The sequence below is a fragment of the Borostomias antarcticus genome (assembly GCF_949987555.1).
Source record: "Borostomias antarcticus genome assembly, chromosome: 1".
Lineage (NCBI taxonomy): Eukaryota > Metazoa > Chordata > Actinopteri > Stomiiformes > Stomiidae > Borostomias > Borostomias antarcticus.
This window is the reverse complement of record NC_140234.1, coordinates 26,234,480-26,256,437: the sequence shown is the minus strand read 5'-3', so window position 1 is coordinate 26,256,437 and position 21,958 is coordinate 26,234,480. Positions and strand designations below refer to the sequence as shown.

The window sequence follows — 21,958 nt, the reverse complement described above, 5'->3', positions numbered from 1 at the left end:
ATATACATATTATTTACATTTTAAAAGCAAGCATGATATTCTCCTGTCCATAACAAGAGACAGATAACAGACACAATTTCAAAAGACTCAGATCCATAAAATTAAAAACATTATTCAATAGTCAACGGTTATTATTGAAATAGGCCATGAACAAGTATTCTTCCCTGGCTAATATTAAGGGTTTTACCGATGTTTGGTTCTCAATGCTGTAATTCAAGACATTGGTTCCAATTCCAAGCTTGTTTCCAAAGACACTTTGATGACATGCACATCCTCATACCCACAGGTACAGTATTGGACCAATCACTGGCTCTGGCCTTGGTCACATGTTCCTATACGAAACCAATTGTTTTACCTTTTTTTACTAAAGCAAAATAACCACAAACAGAAACAGAACTACACGTGTTCTAGTCCCTCCGTGGTCAGTCCACCAGAACCTCCACCGAGCTCGGTCTGGACCGGGACGTGGTCCAGTGAGCCGCTTCTACATTTTGACTCCAGCATCTCTACGTCTAAGTGTCTGGCTAAGGGCTCTATATAAGTACACTCATGGCTATCGTCTAGTAAGAGCAACAGAACTACAGTTTAAAAACCTCCTGCAGACAGACCGGTGTCTCTCTCCCTGCTGTTGCGCTGACCACAGCGCCCTCTGGGGTTTCCTCTGGGCTCTGCAGCTCCGGGGGGCAGCTGTGGACGAGCGTGAGAACAACTATGTACAGAGTCTGGGACACACAGAGCTAGGAGCTGCTCAGAGAAACTGGGGGGGTTGGGGGGGATCATGGCTACTGTGAAGACCTGTAGCATATCCAGATTGGGTTCAGGGGCGATGTGTATGAACAGATGAGGCCAGCAGAGAAAACTCCATGACCAGTTCCTCTGTCTGTTTCTGAAATAACTGATAAAAGTCCCTTCCTTGAATTGCACTTTGGTGTAAAACGGAACATAACAATGTGGTCATTTACTCTCTTCTTTCTCATTCCGAGCCTCTAGGGGCTCAGTGCTCGCAGGACACATCTCTTCTCTAGAAAAATATGGAGAATGAGCTCATATCATAACCCGTCATGTAAGGGTACAGTATATCTTTTTTTCTTTCAATGAGAAAAACATTAAAAATTCTGTGACGGCTCTTTCCTCCTGCCCCCCCCCCCCCCCCTCTCACCCCCCCCCCCACACCGGTAATCCTCCCTCCATCAACGAAGGAGCACAAACATGTTGATCTCTTAGAGAGAGGTCTCCTTCACACCAGAGACCATCCTAGTCCGGGGCTAGCCTCTCTCTGTGTGTGTCCTAGGCTGGGGCTAGCCTCTCTCTGTGTGTGTCCTAGGCTGGGGCTAGCCTCTCTCTCTGTGTCCTAGTCTGAGGCTAGCCTCTCTCTCTGGCCTGAGGCTAGCCTCTCTCTGTGTCCTAATCTGAGGCTAGCCTCTCTCCCTGTGTCCTAGTCTGGGGCTAGCCTCTCTCTCTGGTCTGAGGCTAGCCTCTCTCTCTGTGTCCTGCGCCCCAGCCTAGGCCAGGCTAACGTCAGAGCTAGCATCACTGTCCATAGCAGTGGAACCACTGTATGGGTATAAGGTAGACCACTTTTCCACTATAGAACTTTAGTATCCAGATAAAGACACAAGGGCAACAGTTCCATAGTAGAACCTGGAGAACATCCAGAGAATGTCCATAAGAATCCCGCTCCTGGGTGGGGGTTCTCCACTAGTTGAGGAACTGGCGGCACTTCTTGGCGCTGCAGTTGCAGGGCAGCTTATTGGCCGGTTCCTCGGTGGGGAACTTGTAGTCGTAGGTAAGCTCCTCCCCTCGGTAGATGCGGCGGCTGGAGAAGATGACGATGTGCTTCTGCCCGTCCACGGCGAGGACGCGAGAGTGGCAGTTGGGCTCACACGAGTGGTTGATGAAGCGTGCGGCGTTGCCGTGGACCGTGGCGTCCACCACCTCGTAGTCGTCGATGCGGAACATGTAACAGCCAATCCCCTGTGAGCAAGAAACAGAGAGGGGGGATGAGAGGCTGGAGATGATGATGGTGATGGTGTTATCTGTCACTAGTATAACCTACGTAGATCATAATGCTGTCTGACCTGATGTAAAAAGTGCTGAAATTGATCCACAATCTCAAAGACAGCACAACCTAATCATCTATATGATAACACTGATCATCTATATGATAACACTAATCATCTATATGATAACACTGATCATCTATGATCACACTAATATAATCTATATGATAACACTGATCATCATTTATATAACACTGATCATCATCTATATAACACTGATCATCTATGATAACACTGATCATCTATATACTAATCATCTATATGATAACACTGATCAGCATCTATATAACACTAATCATCTATATGATAACACTGATCAGCATCTATATTATAACACTAATCATCTATATGATAACACTGATCATCTATATGATAACACTAATCATCTATATGATAACACTGATCATCTATGATCACACTAATATAATCTATATGATAACACTGATCATCATCTATATAACACTGATCATCTATGATAACACTGATCATCTATATACTAATCATCTATATGATAACACTGATCAGCATCTATATAACACTAATCTATATGATAACACTGATCAGCATCTATATGATAACACTGACCATCTACATGTATATGATTACACTGATCATCATCTATATGATAACACTAATCATTTATATGATAACTGATCATCTATATGATAAACACTGATCATCTATGATGACACTAATCATCTATATGATAACACTGATCATCTATATGATAACACTGATCATCATCTATATGATAACACTAATCATCTATATAATAACACTAATCATCTACAGCATATTATAACACTGATCATCTATATGATGACACTGATCATCTATATGATAACACTGATCATCTATGATAACACTAATCATCTATATGATACCACTGATCATCATCTATATGATAACACTAATCCTCTATATGATAACACTAATCCTCTATATGATAACACTAATCATTTATATGATAACACTGATTATCATCTATATGATAACACTGGCCCCTGAAGATGCATGAACAGAACCCCCCTCTCTCTCTCTCTCTGTCTGTCTTTCTGGGACAGAACACAGAACCCCCTCCTTCTCCCTCACCTTGCTGTCGTAGTATTTCTCCCTCTTGTCAGTGAGGACAGAGCGGATGACGTTGCCCGAGTACTCGATCACCATCTCCCCGGCCTCCAGGGTTCTCTTGCAGAACAGACCCCGCCCGTGGATAGTGGATCTGGAACATGAATAATATGATAAGCTGTAAGCTTAGCAGGCTAAGCTAAAGTGTTTGTCGAACCTGATTAGCATTGCTGCTCTCACCTGTAGACTCCCACGGTCTCCTTGGAGGTGGTCCTCAGCTGTCTGAAGCGCACGGCCAGGGGAAGGTCCACGCTGGAGGCGCGTCTGGAACAACAACAACAGCAGCAGCAGCCTGCAGTCAGCTACACAGAGCCTGAAGGTCTTTCCCTGGACTATGTTTGTGGCCTTCAGATCAGGGGACAGGGGACCAGGGGGCCAGGGGACCAGGGAGCCAGGGGACCAGGGGGCCAGGGGTAAGGGGGCCAGGGGACCAGGGGGCCAGGGGACCAGGGGACCAGGGGGCCAGGGAGCCAGGGGAGGGGAAAGGCCAGGGAGACGAGAGCAGACCAGAGAAACCCGGGCTAGAGTGTATCAGAGGATAGAGGGAGCAGAGGTAGTACCGGAGAGAGATATGGAAGTATGGAGTATATCAGGTGACTCACCGAGCAGCCTTCGTAGCCCCCTCCTCCTCCTCCTCTTCCTCCAGGGGGCTGTACTCCGGGGGCTGGCGGTGTTTGGACGCCAGGAAATTGAACATGTCAAACACAGACCTCCTGGAGGGAACAGATGGAGCAGACACCGGTCAGAGGCACAGGAGGGTGCGTGTGTGTCTATCTGTATGTGTGTGTGTGCTTTCTTGTGTGTGTGCACGTATCTGTATGTGTGCGTGTGTGTGTGCTTGCATGTACTGTATGTGTGTGTGTGTATGTGTACATGTGTGCGTGTATCTGTATGTGTGCATGTGTGTGTGTGCTTGCTTGTATGTGTGTGTGTGTGTACGTATCTGTATGTGTGTGCTTGTATGTGCGTATCTGTATGTGTGCATGTGTGTGCGTGTATCTGTACATGTGTGCTGTGACAGTCTTTTCTGACAGAATCTTCTCTTTTTCCTCCTGTCGCAGGGCGCCCGGCGTGTGCGCAACGGAGAACCCCGCAGAGGAGGACCTAAGCCAGCCGACACCGACGAGGAATACTTTTCCTTTTGAGCCTTTTCCTTCTTTTGAATAAATGCCCATTCGGGCCTAACTTGGCGCCTGAGTCTGTCTCGTTGCTTGGTCCGGTGCTAAGCCCCCCGGTTTCCCTGTGGTTGTCACAGTGCGTGTGTGTGTATGTGTGCATGTGTGTGTGTACATAACTGTGTGCGTGTGTGTGGTCCAGTCTGACCTGTGGTGCAGCTCAGCGCGGGCGGAGCCGTGGGGGTTGAGGGGCGGCTCGTCTGCCTCGGCCGGCTTGTGGAAGCGGAAGCGGTAGTTGCGACAGTGTCTGGAGCCGTACAGCTGCTCCAGCAGAAACACCACGGCGTCATGGAGAACCCCCAGCATCCTCAACCCATTCACACCTGGGGGAGCAGGGCAGGGTGGGACATGTAGTTCCACAACTCCCATGTCATACTCAAGCCTCCTACCTTAAAGGGGTAGTGTGCTATTTTGGACATTTAGCCCTATTTGTGGTCTGTCTACCATGAACCTGAAACAGAGACCATCATTTCACTGATCGTTCCAGTATTGAGCTAGCTGCAGTTTTTATGCAGGCTCTCACTGGGCTATAATGGAAGCCAATGAGGCATACGGAAATGCATTGGAAAAACTATGATAAATGTGCTTTTTTGAGACGGGAAGCACAGGGTGTAATCAATCCGAATATTTTTATATGAAACATGTACAAATATTCAGATTGCGATACATTTCACAGGAGAGCATACTGAGACTGGAAAGATTACACCCTGTGCTTCCGGTCTCAGAAAAGCACATTTATCATAGTTTTTCCAACACATTTACAGGTGCCCCATTGACTACCATTACAGCCCAGTGAGAGCCTGCATAGAAACTGCAGCTAGCTCAATACTGGAACGATCAGTGAAATGATGGTCTCTATGTTTCAGGTCCATGGTAGACAGACCACATATAGGGCTAAATGTCCAAAATAGCACACTACCCCTCCAATAGATTTCTGTGCTCCGGTCAACAATGTAAAGTTGTTGGTCTTCACTATGAGTCCCCGGTCCATGTCAGAGACAGGGTGGCAGTGAGAGGGACTGACCTTGGAAGGACAGCTCCTTGAGCCTGGCGTTGGAGCGGGCCTCCTGGACCTTATCGGTCAGGGTCTTCCAGGCCTCTGTGATGGACAGACAGGATTTGCTGAAGTGCAGTTTCCAACCACATGATCAAGTCCATACCTCTGCATGTAATGATATCAGCGCTGGTTACCTTCCATGCTCTCACAGCGGATGTGGAAGCCGTCGTCGCTGCAGATCTCAAAGATGAGGCCCTTCCTGGGCTTGGCGTCCAGCAGGGAGTCCCTGCCCCCGCCCCTCTGGTCAGGGGGGGAGGCCACCAGGAGAGAGCCCGGGACGGCAGGACCGCTCTGCAGGCCAGGCGGCCCTAGAACCAGACAGCCACAAGGGATAGGGTTAGGGTGAGGGTTAGAACCAGACGGGATCACAGTCACAACTCCACCAACATTCTCTTTCTGGCCTGAGAGAGAAGGCTAGTGTGCGCCAAGCCAAATACCTGAGCCAGATCCAGAGTGCAGGAGCAGAGCACAAATGACCCTTTTTGGTCAAAACATTGCACAAGAATGAAGCCACAGACGCATATTCCAGTGTGCAGGTAGTGTATTCATTTCCTATTTTAACATTCTGGCATAAAAAACAGGAGCTTGCAAGGACGTTAGCATCGTCAACATTCTATGTTCTCCTTGTCAACATTCTAAGGTTCTCTTTCTCAACATTCTAAGGTTCTCTTTCTCAACATTCTATGGTTCTATTTCACAACATTCCAATCTTCTCCTTCTCAACATTCTATTGTGAGGTAGCAGTTGTGTGAGTCTGTAGAGGGGGGCAGGTGATGGCTGAGCCTACCCGACGTCTGGTCTCTGTCCTCGGTGGCTCGGCCAGTCAGAGCAGAAGGAGCAGCAGCTATCCTGGAGCCGTAGACGCTGTGGTGGAAAGCACATCTAGATTAGTCTGGTTTATCCCATCACGCTGTCCACTGATTCCACTATCCAATCACAACATTATCTACTGACGTTATCCAATCACATTATTATCCATGACAACATTACCTATTGACAACATTGTCCAATCAAAACATGACCTACTGACAAAATTTTCTACTGACAACATTATCCACTCACAACATTATCCAATGACAAGACTACCTTGTGACTGTACTGTCAGTATGACTGTAGGTGTGAAGACGGGTTTTCCCTCACCTCTTGTTGGTGCCTCTGTCTGCAGGCCGGCCAGTGTCCATGGGCTCAGGAGAGGCTGTGGGTCTGGACCTGCAGGGTCAGCGCAGATGGCACCGTTTAGATTTGGAACTACAGTCTACATTTCCACTCCAACCAGCGCTGCCTGACTACTGCGGTCTACAAATGTGTGGATGGCGAGGTCAGGTTCATGTGTTCATTTGTGAGTCTTACCCGGTGTTGGTGTCGGCCTGCCAGCTTTTGAGCTTCTTCCCACTGGCCTTGTCTGGACTCTGTCGGCTCCTCTTGGTCTTCTGCGTGGACTTCCCTGCGCCAGCTGCAGCCAGCCCCGTCGAGGTGCTGGATGAGCCGGCCTTCGGCTCCGGCCTGGTCTCTGAGGCCCTGGAGATGGGTGTGGTCCTGGAGCTCTGCTGAGCGAACAGCCCTACCAGCCGACCCTTTGTCGGGTCCAGGGAGGCAGGGCTGGGGGCCGGGGCCAGCGGGACCGGGCCAAGCTCCAGGCCCTTGGTGACGGCCTGCTGTTGAAAGCTGCTCTCTGGCTCCCCCTGGTGACTGACGGCCATGCTGAAGGTCTGGTGGGAGGGCAGGACGCAGATGCTGCTGGTGATGCTGGCCTGGACCCCGCCGCCCAGTGACGACATGGGCTGCAGCATCATGGGCTGGTCCGACCCGATGCCGAGGCCATGGGGGCCAGTCTTGAAGAGCAGGTTGCCGATTGGCCCAGTGAGCTCGGCGGAGCTGAGGACCGGGGTAGAGAGGGAGACGGAGGCGGGGGCCAGCAGCCCCGGGGCACCACTGGAGGGCATGGACACCACGTTCAACACCGACTGGTTGGGGTTGAGACTGGCCACGGAGCAGGGCAGCAGGTGTGTGGAGGGGTCGGGACCCAGTATCCCCCGCTGGGTTCCCCCGGGCAGGGGCATCCTCTGCTGCAGGAGGGCGGCGGACTCAAAGAACATCACCCCGCCCGGCTTGGGCCTCTTGATGATGTTGGGCACGTTGCGGTGTGAGGTGGGGGCAGTGGTGGTCAGCGTGCCCAGCTCCACCAGGCCGCCCGCCTGGGCAGGGATGCCCGCCGTGATCTGGGGGGACAGGTTGATCAGGGTCATGTTGGGGGGCACCTCGGAGGTGGAGGAGGGGGCCAGGGCCGGCTGGCTCCGCGAGCGCGCCAGCTTCTTGGTCTTGCGGGGCTGCAGGCGGGAGATGGGGCGCTTCTTGCCATGCCCGGAGGCCAGCGCTGCCAGGGAGGGGGCGATGGAGGAGGGGCTGGATACGATGGCCACGTTGGGCCGGAGGTCCGGGGGGCGTCCCGCTTCGGTCACCAAGATGTGGGGGTCGATGAGCAGGCCGGACGTGGTGCTGGGGAGGCCCGACTGGAAGCCGGCCGGAGTGGCGCTGGTGAAGGCATGGATGTGCGAGTGGTGGGGCATGGTGCCCAGGACCTTCCCCCCAGCAGAGAAGAGGGGTTGGGAGGTGGCGAGGCCCGGGGAGCTGAGGCCCGTGGTCAGGGTCATGGTGCTGAGCACCGAGGAGCTGCTGTCCATCACTCCGGTGGCGCTGACCGACGGGGTAATCTGGATCTTCTGGGTCACCCCGTTCGGCAGGGTCTGGAGGACGTACAGGGGCTGGAGGTGCTGGTCTACCACAATGAGCTTCTCTGGGCCGGGCTTGAGGACAGCAGAGCTCGGTACCTGGGTCTGGGAGGGTCCAGCGGCCGGCCCTGCCCCTGGTCCTGGTCCAGGGTTGGCGGTGGCTGCAGCTGGAAGGTACTTCTGGCCCTGAAGGGGCAGGGAGGGGGAGCTGGCCAGACCCGGGGTGCCGGTACTCCTCGTCACTTCCTGGTTACCGCCCGCCTCCACCACCTGACCAATGGCAGGGCTGGGGATGAAATGCTCCGGGGTCATGTGACCGTCTGTCAGCTGGGACTCTCTGCTGCCCGTGTCCGACTGGCTCCCAGGTGACACTCCGGCGCCACCCCTCTTCTTGTCCCCGCCCATGGTGCGGTCCGGTCCGTCCGAGAGCAGGGCAGAGTGGTTCTGTCCGCCGCTGACCGCGGGGCTGCGGGTCGTCAGGACCGAGAGGTCAGAGGGCAGCTCCAGAGGAAGTCCGTACGGCTCCTCCACGCCGGCCACGCCCCCCTCCACAGGCTCCGCCCCCGCCAGCGGCTGGGAAAAGTCCTCGAAGAGGATGTCCTTGCGCCGGTTGACGTCGACAGAGTAGCTCTCGTCCAACGAGATGAGCTCTGAGGAGGAGGGCTCGGCCTGCATGGAGGGCGTGTTCAGGACGAACTCCATGATGTCAGAGGGCAGGATGTTGCCACAGTCGTCGCTGTTGTTGTTGTCGGAGTCGGACTTCAGCAGGTCGGTGCTAAGGGAGAGCTGGGCCTCCAGTGGGTCCTGTCCCTGCGACCCCTGACCCTTGATCCCGCCAAGTGGGAGGCAATTATCCTTCTGGCTCTTCCTACTACCGTCCCGGCTGTTTCCGCTCCCTCCCCCTGCTCCTCCTCCTCTGCTGGCGGCCTCTGCCTCCTTCGCCGCCTCCTGCTCCTGCTTGTCGACGTGTCTCTCCCGGCCCCGCCTCTTGGCCGCGCCCCGGTGGGACGTGGTGGTGGTGGAGGTGGTGGTGGCGGGGGTGGGGTTGGTGCTCACACTGGCGTCACTCTCCGAGCCGTCGTCCACGCCATCCAGCTGGCCAATCTGCTGCTGGCCCAGCCCCCTGGGGGTGAGGCAGAGGAACACGTGTTAGATACTTCGATGGTGGTTGGATGATCGGGCATCAAGGGTCATATTCAGGGGTCAGTTTACATTACATTACAGTCATTTAGCTGACGCTTTTATCCAAAGCGACTAACAATAATTGCATTTAACGTAGGAAAAGCCAATGCACTACTACTTGCCAGAACTCACAAGTGCATCTTCTCTCTAAAACAAGTGACTAAGAGCATAATCTTGTGCTGAAGGCAAAGTGCAACAATAGCAATCTAAAAAACAATAGGTGCTTAAGAGGGAGGATGGCTGTAGTACCTCTTGGTTTCAAACCGTACCCCAGGGTAGCACGGCTACTTACATGTGAGGTAGCCCCTCCTCCGGCGCCGCGCGACCCTCCGCCTCCTCCTCCTCGTCCTTCAGGAAGCGCTGGAGCTGAGAGGCCCTCCCCAAACACTGGTCGATGCCCTCGATGGACGGCAGGCCCCCGCCGGGCGTGACGATGGTCCTGGTGAAGTTGTAGTAGTAGGGGTCCTTGGGGTTCAGCCCCCCCTCCTCGTCCTCGCCACTGTCGCCCGAGGAGGATGTGCTCATGTCGTCCGCTCCGTCAACCTGTCCCTCGGCCGACCTCCTGCCTCCCCCCGTCCTCCGCTTCCCTCCCGCCGTCCCGGGCCCTAAACCCTCCCCGCTGGCGTAGAAGGGCATGTCCTCCTCTCCGTACGAGCGCACCCCGTAGAAGGGCGTGAGCCCGAAGAACATGTTGGAGCGGGCGCGCGCACTGCGGCGGGGGTAGCGGCGCTTGGCGGAGCCTGAGCCATCGCTGTCGTCCTCCTGGTGCTTGTCCAGGCTCCCGTCGTCGTCCAGGGCGTGGTCGTCCTCCAGGGCGTGGTCGTCGTCCTCGGGCCCCTCGTCCTGCGGGCCGAGCGACAGGAGGCGGCTTTGGGGGCGGGGCTGGGGGTCCTGGGGGCGGGGCTTCTGAATCTCGGACTCGGAGCTCTCTGAGCTGCTGGCGGAGGGGGAGGAGATGAGGGAGGGGCGGGCAGGGCGCAGGAGGGCGGGACCCTGCCCTGCTGGGGAGGAGGAGGTGACAGAGGAGGTGGTGATGATGGAGGAGGAGGTGCTGCTGACGGCTTTGGTCCCGTTGTCAGTCTTCAGCTGGGTCTGGGAGGCCTTGACCGGTCTCCTCTTGTCCCTGGAGGAGAGCTCGTTGGTGGGCTGGGGGGCGGAGGCCTGCCTGGGCTGCTGGGGGTGCTCCGGGCCAGGGCTGGGGCTGGGCCTCCTCTCTGGGCTGGAGAACCTGTCCCTGCTCCTGGAGGACCGGCCGCCTCCAGCCTCCTTGTCCTGCCTCTCCACCTCCGCCTTCCCAGAAGCCTTAGTGCTGTTGGTGAGTGTGGGGGCAGGGCCCTTGCTGTTGCTGCTGTTGTGAGCGCTGGGGGCGGTCTGGTGTGCAGAGGGGGCTGCGTTGTTGTTGTTGTTGTTGTTGAGGGGGGTCTTCTCCCCCCTCTCCTTGGACACCTCCCTGCTGCCCACCGTCCTGCCCCTGGACTGCTTGTCTTTGGCGCCAGAGGCGGTCATGTGACCTGCGGGGGTGGAGCCTCGCCTGACGGCGGCGTCCTCCATCGCAGCGCCGGACGGCCACAGTGGCTTCATGGCGGCTGATGCGTAGTCATGTGACTTCTTCCCTCCAACCCGCTCGTAGGTGCGCTGGGGGGACACGGGCTCCCCAGCATCCTTAGAAGCCGGGGTCGCTTCCTTGCCCGGGGTGGCGCAGTCCTTGGACACAGGGGAGGGGGTGTGGTCCTTGGACAGAGGGTTGAGGGCGCGCTCCCTGGGACCCAGGGCGGCGGGGCGGTCCTTGGACAGGGGGGTGGGGTTGTTGGTGCCAAGGGGGCGATGGCGAGACAGAACCGTGGTGCCGGCCGACTGGTCAGGGTCTTTCCCCCCCGGGGTCTTGCCCTTCTCCGTCCTGGCGCTGCCCCCCCTCTGCTGGCCCATGCCCAGCGCCTGGCCCGCTCCGCCCACCCCGGGGCCGCCGGACCCCTGTCTACCAGGGGGCTTCGTCTCTCCGCCGGCCTCCTTCCCCACAGCCTCAGTCTTCCTGTCGGCCTGGCCATGCTGGACTCTGTGCTGGGCTGCCGGGCTCAGCTGGGTCCTGCCGCTGGCCGGCTTGGCCTTCTCCGCGTCCCGCGGGCTTGGTTCTGGACCGGCCGCCCTGCTCCGCTCCGCGTCCCTCGGCCCGGGATCTTTGGCGGACGTCCTGCTCTTGTCAGCGTCCGTGGGGCCCGCGTCTCTGCTGGACACCCTGCTCCTCTCTGCGTCCCTCGGACCGGGCTCTCTGCCGGAGGGCCTGGACTTCTCCGCGTCCTTCGGGCCCTGCTCTCGCGGGGCTCTGCCCCTCTCCGGCTCCCTGGGACCGGGGTCCTTGCTGGACGACCGGCCCCTCTCAGCGTCCCTGCATCCTGGGTCTCGACTCCGCGCTCTTCCCTTCTCCGTGTCCCTCTGGCTCTGACTAGAAGGCCTGCTCTTGTCGGGCTCCCTCAAGCCGGGGTCTCGACTGGACGGCCTCCCCTTCTCCATGTCCCTCTGACCTGGGTCTCGACTGGACGGCCTCCCCTTCTCCATGTCCATCTGACCTGGGTCTTTGCTTGACGGCCTCCCCTTCTCCGGGTCTCTATTAGAGGTCCTGCCCCTGTCTCCGTCCCTCTGTCCGCTGTCCCTGCCGGATGGCCTGCCCTTCTCTGGGTCCTTCAGGCCCGCCTCTCTGGGTGCTCTGGCTTTCTCCGTGTCTCTCTGGGCCGCGTCTCTCCTCTTGTCCTCTTCCCGGGCCCCTCTGCCCCTGTCCGTGTCCCTGCTGGGCCCCCTGGCCCTCTCTGCCTCCCGGTGGGCTGCGTCTCTGCCGGAGCCCCTGGTCCTCTCCGGGTCCCTCATGGGGGAGGGGATGAGGGGTGGGGGGGAGGAGAGGGGGCGGCCGTGGGAGGAGAGGGGCCGGCCGTGGGGGGGCAGGACGGAGGAGAGGGGGCGCGGGGGCGTGGCCGGCAGGGGGGAGCAGAGGGGGACAGCGTGCGAGGCCGGTCCTCTCTGCCGGGCGGCGTGGGGGGGCAGGGGCGGGGACAGCGAGGGGGTGCTGTGGCGGCGAGACCCAATACCCCTCAGGCTGGTGCTCAGCAGGGGGTCCCCCACCGTCACGACCTCATGGACCGCCGGGGACGAACCGCCTGGGGACGACAGAGACACGTTAGGGTGTGTGTGTGTGTGTGTGTGTGTGTGTGTGTGAGAGAGAGAGAGAGCCTGGGGAGGACAGGGACATGTGAGGGTGTGTTTGTGTGTGTGTGAGAGAGAGAGAGTGTTTGTGTGTGTAAGACAAAGTGTGTGTGTGTGCTACCTGGAGAGGGCAGAGGCCTGGATCCTGGGGAGCGCTGACAGGGGGGGTAGCTGGGATGTCTGTTCCTGGAGTAGACCCTGAGCTTCGGGGTGGTGGGGGGGGACAGGGCGTCGGAGCGCTTTGGGGAGTCAAACGGGTCTGACCACGGAGACAGCTGTTTATCTGGGGGGGGGGGGGGGGGGGGGGGGTAGGGTAAACACACTGTGACTGTCTGTGTGTGACCGCTTTACTTCAGATGCACAGAAGAAGTGATGCATACCTACTCTCTCAGACACAGGGCAGTGTGTGTGTAGCTGTCTCAGTGTGTGTGTAGCGGTCTCAGTGTGTGTAGCTGTGTCAGTGTGTGTAGCTGTGTCAGTGTGTGTGTAGCTGTGTCAGTGTGTGTGTAGCTGTGTCAGTGTGTGTGTAGCGGTCTCAGTGTGTGTAGCTGTGTCAGTGTGTGTAGCTGTGTCAGTGTGTAGCTGTCTCAGTATGTGTAGCTGTCTCAGTGTATATAGGTGTCACTGTGTGTGTAGCTGTTAAAGTGTGTGTAGCTCTGTGTGTGCAGTTGTCTCAGTGTGTGTAGCTGTCTCAGTGTGTGTAGTTGTCTCAGTGTGTGTAGCTGTCTCAGTGTGTGTAGCTGTCTCAGTGTGTGTGTAGCTGTCTCAGTGTGTGTAGCTGTGTCAGTGTGTGTGTAGCTGTCTCAGTGTGTGTGTAGCTGTCTCAGTGTGTGTAGCTGTGTCAGTGTGTGTAGCCGTCTCAGTGCGTGTAGCCGTCTCAGTGCGTGTAGCTGTGTCAGTGTGTGTAGCTGTGTCAGTGTGTGTAGCTGTGTCAGTGTTTGTGTTACCTGGTGGAGGTGGAGGACTGTGTGCGATGGTGCAGTTCTCCTCGGGAGCTGCCATGCTCTTCATATCAGACTCCACCACCGGGGGGCGACACACCAGTATCCTGCAGGTGTAAACACAGCGCTTACGGGCATCCAGAGTACTCCAGTACACCCTGGAACACCTGGAGGGACACACACATGCACACGCGCACACACACACACACACACACACACACAAACATTACTGTCTTGAAAACCCCTCTTGCTGATAAGAGTCATCCATTACAGAAGTCAGGACAAGGAGTTCATATTCCTGTATGGTATGAAACCACAGCTGTACTGTACTTACTGGTACCCAATGGGGAACAGCTTGTGCTCACAGTCAGACAGCTCAGTCAGAATACCCAGACAGTCTATGGTCATCGAGCCTACAGAGAGAGAGAGAGAGAGAAAGAGAGAGAGAGATAGAGAGAAAGTGTTTCATTAGTGTCACAGTTTCATTTTCAATAGCCTTGTTCTGTTTTGTGCCCCACTGGCATGCCTGGGACAGCAGTTCAGATTATGATTCTGAGAAAGAAAGGGATATAGGAAAGAGAGAGAGAGAGAGAGAGAGAGAGAGGGGGGGGGGGAAGGGGGGGGATAGAGAAAGAGGGACAGAGAGAGAGAGGGAGATAGAGAGAGGAAGAGAGAGAGAGGGGAAGAGGAAGAGAGGAAGAGAGAGAAAGAGGGGGAGAGAGAGAGGAAGAGAGAGAGAGGGGAAGAGAGAGAGGGGGGGCGGGTAGAGAGAGAGGTTGGACACAAGAGGAGATGCAGAGAATAGAAGTAGGATACACATACTGTATTAAATGATAACAGAAGACATACTGTATTAAATGATATAACAGAAGACACATACTGTATTAAATGATATAACAGAAGACACATACTGTATTAAATAATATAACAGAAGCCATAATAAACAATGCTGTCTTTCTCTTTTTATAAACTTCTCTAAGGCCTTTGAGGCCGTCGACCATGATATCTTGACTGGATGTCTTACAGCAGTTGGGTTTTCTGTACATGCAGTTGGGTGGATTGCAAACTATCTTAGACAGAACCAAGGCTGTTCAGTTAGAAGGTGCTACTTCAGAGGTACTGGTCGTCCACAAGGGGGTGCCACAAGGTTCAGTTCTGGGCCCTTTATTTACCTTGTATATAAATAGTATTGGAGTGAATATTCCAAAGGCAGCTATTCATTTCTATGCTGATGACACAGTCATGTACTGCTTTGCCCCCATGCCTGCAAAAGCTTCTGCATCCCTTCAACATGTGTTTAATAGAGTGCAAGAACACCTCTGTCAACTGCAACTTGTTCTCAAAGCTGATAAAACAAAACATATGTTTTTTACTAACTCAAGGTTAAATCACTCTAATGTCACTGTCACCAGTAATTGGCAACACATTGAGCTTGTATCTACTTTTAAATACATGGAGTTCTTGATTGATGACCACTTGTCTTTTAAGGCACATATTCTGTATACTACTAAGAAGTTGAAGCTTCTAGTAGGATTTTATTTCTGAAATAAGTCTTGCTTTTCTTTCGAGGTGAAACAAAAACTGGTGGAGTCGACCTTTCTTCCTGTTATTGATTATGGTGATGTGTTATTGATTATGATTGTGTTATTGTTTATGGAGATGTATTATTGATTATGGTGATGTGTTATTGATTATGATTATGGTGGTGTGTTATTGATTATGGTGATGTGTTATTGATTATGGTGATGTGTTATTGATTATGGTGATGTGTTATTGATTATGATTATGGTGATGTGTTATTGATTATGGTGATGTGTTATTGATTATGGTGATGTGTTATTTATTATGGTGATGTTATTTATTATGGTGATGTGTTATTGATTATGATTATGGTGATGTGTTATTGATTATGATTATGGTGATGTGTTATTGATTATGGTGATGTGTTATTGATTATGGTGATGTGTTATTGATTATGATTATGGTGATGTGTTATTGATTATGGTGATGTGTTATTGATTATGGTGATGTGTTATTTATTATGGTGATGTTATTTATTATGGTGATGTGTTATTGATTATGATTATGGTGATGTGTTATTTATTATGGTGATGTGTTATTGATTATGATTATGGTGATGTGTTATTGATTATGGTGATGTGTTATTGATTATGGTGATGTGTTATTGATTATGGTGATGTGTTATTGATTATGATTATGGTGATGTGTTATTGATTATGGTGATGTGTTATTGATTATGATTATGGTGATATGTTATTGATTATGATTATGGTGATGTGTTATTGATTATGGTGATGTGTTATTGATTATGGTGGTGTTATTGATTATGGTGATGTGTTATTGATTATGATTATGGTGATCTGTTATTGATTATGGTGATGTGTTATTGATTATGATTATGGTGGTGTGTTATTTATTATGGTGATGTGTTATTGATTATGATTATGGTGGTCTGTTATTGATTATGGTGATGTGTTATTGATTATGATTATGGTGATGTGTTATTGATTATGATTATGGTGGTGTGTTATTTATTATGGTGATGTGTTATTGATTATGATTATGGTGATGTGTTATTGATTATGGTGATGTGTTATTGATTATGGTGATGTGTTATTGAATATGATTATGGTGATGTGTCATTGATTATGGTGATGTGTTATTGATTATGGTGATGTGTTATTGATTATGGTGATGTGTTATTGAATATGATTATGGTGATGTATTATTGATTATGGTGATGTGTTATTGAATATGATTATGGTGATGTGTTATTGATTATGGTGATGTGTTATTGATTATGGTGATGTGTTATTGAATATGATTATGGTGATGTGTTATTGATTATGGTGATGTGTTATTGATTATGGTGATGTGTTATTGATTATGGTGATGTGTTATATATGAATGCTTCTGCTCACTGCCTCCACATGCTGGATAGCATGCATCATGGCGCTCTGAGGTTGATTACAAACTGTGGAGCTCTTACTCACCATTGTGTTTTATATTCTAAAGTAAACTGGCCCTCTTTTATATGTGTGACGGCTCAGCCATCGGTATGTCTTAATTTACAAGGCTATTCTTGAGATGATTCCTTATTTATTAGGGATGCACGATATATTGTCAATCATATCGGTATCGGCCAACGTTAGTCATTTTTTAATATATCGGTATCGGTCTGATGTGCAAAAAAAGGCCGATGTGAACAGCTAATAATTATTTGTCTAGCTGCTGTTGTGTGTGTTGATTTTGAGAGGAAACAATGTGGTAAATCTATGATTTATCAGCTTTTCCAAATGTTTTGGAAGTAGAGAAAGTGTTTCCATGTGTTTTTCAGTATGTATAACATTTGTTTATCATAGAAACTTGTTTTTATACAGAACATATCGGTTATCGGCCATGACAGCAATGTTAATATCTGTTATCGGTATTGGCCAAAATGTTCATATCGGTGCATCCCATCTCTTTTAATCCTGAATAATGGAGCCTACAATCTCCGTTCTCAGGACTTTCTAAATTTGACTGTTCCCTAGGTCAGAACAGAATTGGGAAAGAAAGCTTTTAGGTTTTCTGCCCCAACAACATGGTTCAAATTGCAGTCGGAGCTCAAACTTCAAATCCTGATATCTCTGAACGCATTTAAATCCTTGATAAACCCCATTGTATCCAGGCTTTATGAGTGCAAATGTTTCATTTGATCTTTACTTGTTTTTATAAATGTTACTGTCTTCATCTGTATCTTTATGTTTGTGTTTAGTGTGTTGAAACTATGTGTTTTATTTTGGAACTATATGTGCTGCCATTCCTGGCCAGATCTCCCTTGTAAAAGAGATCTTGGATCTCAATGGGACAAACCTGGATAAATAAAAAATGAATACAAATTAAACATACAATGGATGTGCCCACCCACATCCATTGTTTGACCTAAACGGTGGTAGAGCAATTATCAGACTTTCCCAAAAGTGCTAGTTTTGTCAATGTTTTGATCTGAACCATTGTATATGATCATAAGTAACCTTAAAACAGGGCTAATCATACATTTTACTACTCCTTTAACCTGGAATGGCCTGGAACAGCCTGGAACGGCAGGTCCCCGACCAGCACAGCAGCCGGGAAGAGGAGAGGACTCTCCCAGGGGTGGCCACAAAACACGCACGCACGCACGCACGCACACACGCACACACGCACACACGCACACACACACACACACACACACAGTCTCTCCCAGACACACGCATGCACACGCACTCCTACCTATCATCATGTGGACGTTCTCTGGCTCCAGGCCGGTGAGGAACTTCTTCTTGAGGCTGATGCCCTCCAGGTCCACCAGAACCCTCCGAGTCACCTCGAAGCCAGACTCCGACACCACCTGGGGACACACAGGAAGTACAGGAACAGCTATTATCCTTCAAAACATCCAGACAGTAACTCTGCTCTCACAGGTTTATAGTTTAGACTTCGTCTGTGTCTGGGCAGAGGGAGATCAGCCACTGTCTTGTTTAACAGGGAGATTGATTTGAGGTCTAACACACGTCTCCTCAGGGATTACTGGTCTAGTCTCACAGTGTAGCGCTGGAACAGCAGCGAACAGTCAGAACTAGCTCCACCACCAGAACAGCTGCTCTGCTGCCTGACAGGTTGTTAGTCTGGGACCAGAACCCATTCACCTGGCGAACCATCCTGAGACTCCGCCCCTCATTACTCTCAATGGAGGGAAAGTCAGAGCAGTCGCGTTGAGTGAAAGTCAGAGCAGTCACGTTGAGTGAAAGTCAGAGCTATAGTTTAGACTAAGTCTATAGTGTAGACTAGGTCTATAGTGCAGACCAGGGGCCTCATTTATAAACATTGCGTAGAATCCACGTAACTAAGTTAGCTTAGGTAAGTGATTACTAAAATATACGCACAAAAAATCTCCGATTTATAAAACGCTGCGTATCACAACCCATGTTCACTCAGGCACGCCTACGCCAGCTGCCCTTTATAAATCACAATCAACACTTAACTTGGCGCACGTGAACGCGCGTTCTGATCACACCCCAATTAACGCCCACAATTGCCTATAAATGGTCAGTGATACGCCTATACATATGCAACAACAATGGAGCCGAGTGCAAAAGGCAGAAAGAGAAAGATACATTTTACCGATGCGAGGTGGAGGTATTGGTCAACGAGGTAGAGACGCCGCAAAAGTATCTTTTCGGAACGATGATTTCACATGTGCACGACTGATAAGAGCACCTGTTAGGCCTGAGTGGTCTGTTAGATAATGAATTATCTATCATGCAGGCTATATTGGCATTCGTTTAGTGCGGTAGGCCTTATATAGGTGGCTGCTTATATCCAAACTGATAATCATTATAAGCCTATAGTGTTGTTGCATGGGTAATGGGGTTTGGATTTATATTGCACGTAATCTAATGCTTCACAGGGTGGCCCATGAACAAAATGCCTAACTTATCAACGTATAAACGGGTCAATTTACAATGACATCCATAACAATGCAAACATGTAGGCCTATAGTGACTACTTAAGGCAAGTATCCCCAATTTAACTGTACGACAGATCTGAGGGTTCTTTGCAGCAGCCAATTTGTGTATTTTCCGGGATATCATGCATTTCACATACTTTCTCAAAACATTCTGTAGGCATATAGAAGCTGCGTGTTCTAATGGATGTTGCGGGATAGCCAAGCACATATTAGAACATCTGTGCCAAGTACCGGCATATCCAAGGCCCCGTGCGTCATGGCCTACTATAATCCAGCTATATCAGTGCCTGTATCGAGGTCTTGTAAATATATGGGGTCCATGGATGAGTTTCATGTGATTCTATAAAGCGTAATTATAGCTACACACATGACGATTCGTCATTCAAATTAATAATCTAACTTGCTCCCTTGTGTTCTTACAACTTGGAGACGCATCACCTATGCGCTGTTTTGCGCACAGCTAATTCTACCAAAGCGGCATGTGAGCATTGGGATGACATGCGTTTTTAGGCCCACATTCCTCGTATGCCTGCTACATGACAATCATAAGACAATATGAGGATATATGATGATGTACAATATAACATAATGTAGCCTACAGTTGCCTCAAGTAGGACATTTCCATTCACCGCTCAACATCATTGTAATTGCGGCTTGCCTCAGTGGTCATTCGGGTTTACATAAAAGCCTAATCAAATATAGGCTATAAATACATAAATACATTAACGAATGAATAGGTGGATAATTAAACATACGAATAATTAACTAAATAAATGATTAACTGAATAAATATACTTCAACGCCGAATGCAACATTTGTTTGGTGCGGTATAGGCCTTATAGTTGTAGGCTAACGACATACGGAATCATTACTATGATAAGCTATAGGCTCGTGTCGTGTTGTGTTATCAACGTAATGTGGCTTTTATTCATAGGCTACTGTCCGTGATGCTTCTCGGGATAGCCTAGAAATGAATAGGCCTACAACATAACATTATATTATGACACAAATGGGTAAATTCACAGACACATCCAAAGCAATGCCGACATTATTTCGTGATTAGGCTACGGTGGCGATTGATTCCGTTTAAACTGTGTGACACATTGGAGGGTTTCTTGCAGCGACCGATGTATTTATTATTCAATATGTCATGTGTTTCGCAGACTTTCCCGAGTTTCATCCCTCTGCCATCGGAGTCGCGTTTTCCCCTTTCTCCAGAAACGTGCTTATCGTAGTTAAAGGAGGGTCGAAGTGTGCGTAGAGTTACGCACACCTTCCGCCAACTTATCGCTCAGCTTGTTTTTTATAAATACCGAAAGTTGCGTAGAAAGTTGCTCAGCATGGGTTACGCACGCTTTTGTACTTACGCAACGTTTATAAATGAGGCCCCCAGGTCTAGAGTGCAGACTAGGTCTATAGTGCAGACTAGTTCAATAGTGAAGACTAGGTCTATAGTGTTGAGTAGGTCTATAGTGCAGACTAGGTCTATAGTGCAGACTAGGTCTATAGTGGGGACTAGGTCTATAGTGAAGACTAGGTCTATAGTGTATACTCGGTCTATAGTGTATACTCGGTCTATAGTGTATACTCGGTCTATAGTGCAGACTAGGTCACTAGTGTAGACCAGGTCTATAGTGTAGACTAGGTATATAGTGCAGATCAGGTCTATAGTGTAGACCAGGTCTATAGTGTAGACCGGGATTATAGTGTGGAGCAGGTCTATAGTGTAGACCAGGTCTATAGTGTAGAGCAGGTCTATAGTGTGAAGCAGGTCTATAGTGTAGAGCAGGTCTATAGTGTAGAGCAGGTCTATAGTGTAGAGCAGGTCTATAGTGTAGAGCAGGTTTATAGTGTAGAGCAGGTCTATAGTGTAGAGCAGGTCTATAGTGTAGAGCAGGTTTATAGTGTAGAGCAGGTCTATAGTGTAGACCAGGTCTATAGTGTAGACTGGGATTATAGTGTGGAGCAGGTCTATAGTGCATACCAGGTCTATAGTGTAGACCAGGAATATAGGTGCTGGGGTTATAGAGTGACTCACCTCGCCCCTGCTCAGCTCTCTGTGTCTGGGGCAGTAAACCTTCTTGTCCTCCAGGAACACGCAGTGTCTCTGCCGGGCGCACATGAAGTGGAAGGAGCTGGAGCAGGAGGTCAGGCAGCAGCCCACTGTGGCTCCGGGTCTCTGGCAGCTCTCACACCGCTGACACACACACACACACACACACACACACACACACACACACACACACACGCACACGCGCACACACAGGCAAACACACACGCACACACACACAGGCACACACACAGGCACACACACAGGCACGAACGCACACACACACACACGCGCACACACACGCACACACACATGCACACACACACACAAATCAGTAAGCACTGACCTCGGGCATAAATAAAGCAGGAATACAGAAAGTCTGCACCAATTAGGCCTCATCTCAATTAGGCCTCATCTCTGTAGCAGCTGTAACTGTAGTATAATCTCAACACGACTGGAATACAGGTTCATATCTAAAAAGCAAAAACAGTCCATTCAGAGACATCAGTGTATCTATAGATCAGATTAGTCTCGTCTGGTTTTATCCGTTTTATCAGTATGGACTAATCTAGTCCTGGTCCTACCAGTGTATCTGTGGACTAGTCTAGTCAGGTCTGGTCTTACTAGTGTATCTATGGACTAGTCTAGTCAGGTCTGGTCTTACTAGTGTATCTATGGACTAGTCTAGTCAGGTCTGGTCCTACTAGTCTAGTCAGGTCTGGTCTTACTAGTGTATCTATGGACTAGTCTAGTCAGGTCTGGTCTTACTAGTGTATCTGTGGACTAGTCTAGTCAGGTCTGGTCTTACTAGTGTATCTATGGACTAGTCTAGTCAGGTCTGGTCTTACTAGTGTATCTGTGGACTAGTCTAGTCAGGTGTTACTAGTGTATCTGTGGACTAGTTTAGTCCTGGTCTTACCAGTGTATCTGTG

At 50.6% G+C, this 21,958-nt stretch overlaps 1 protein-coding gene across 1 annotated transcript in view; it reads right to left on the bottom strand.

The window, feature by feature from the left end:
• Window positions 1-1,207: 1,207 nt before the first annotated feature.
• The window catches only part of kmt2a (lysine (K)-specific methyltransferase 2A), a gene marked incomplete at its 5' end in the record, with an annotated part of 50,800 nt that continues 30,049 nt past the window's right edge, over window positions 1,208-21,958 (bottom strand). Inside the window, 17 exon segments of the mRNA XM_084453975.1 lie at window positions 1,208-1,974; window positions 3,153-3,282; window positions 3,369-3,452; window positions 3,791-3,901; window positions 4,512-4,686; window positions 5,388-5,462; window positions 5,555-5,728; window positions 6,208-6,284; window positions 6,561-6,629; window positions 6,771-9,272; window positions 9,624-12,185; window positions 12,345-12,477; window positions 12,645-12,806; window positions 13,471-13,631; window positions 13,799-13,877; window positions 17,740-17,857; window positions 21,015-21,173. Of these exon segments, the coding sequence (XP_084310101.1) occupies window positions 1,699-1,974; window positions 3,153-3,282; window positions 3,369-3,452; window positions 3,791-3,901; window positions 4,512-4,686; window positions 5,388-5,462; window positions 5,555-5,728; window positions 6,208-6,284; window positions 6,561-6,629; window positions 6,771-9,272; window positions 9,624-12,185; window positions 12,345-12,477; window positions 12,645-12,806; window positions 13,471-13,631; window positions 13,799-13,877; window positions 17,740-17,857; window positions 21,015-21,173 (7,047 nt within the window). The 3' untranslated portion in view covers window positions 1,208-1,698.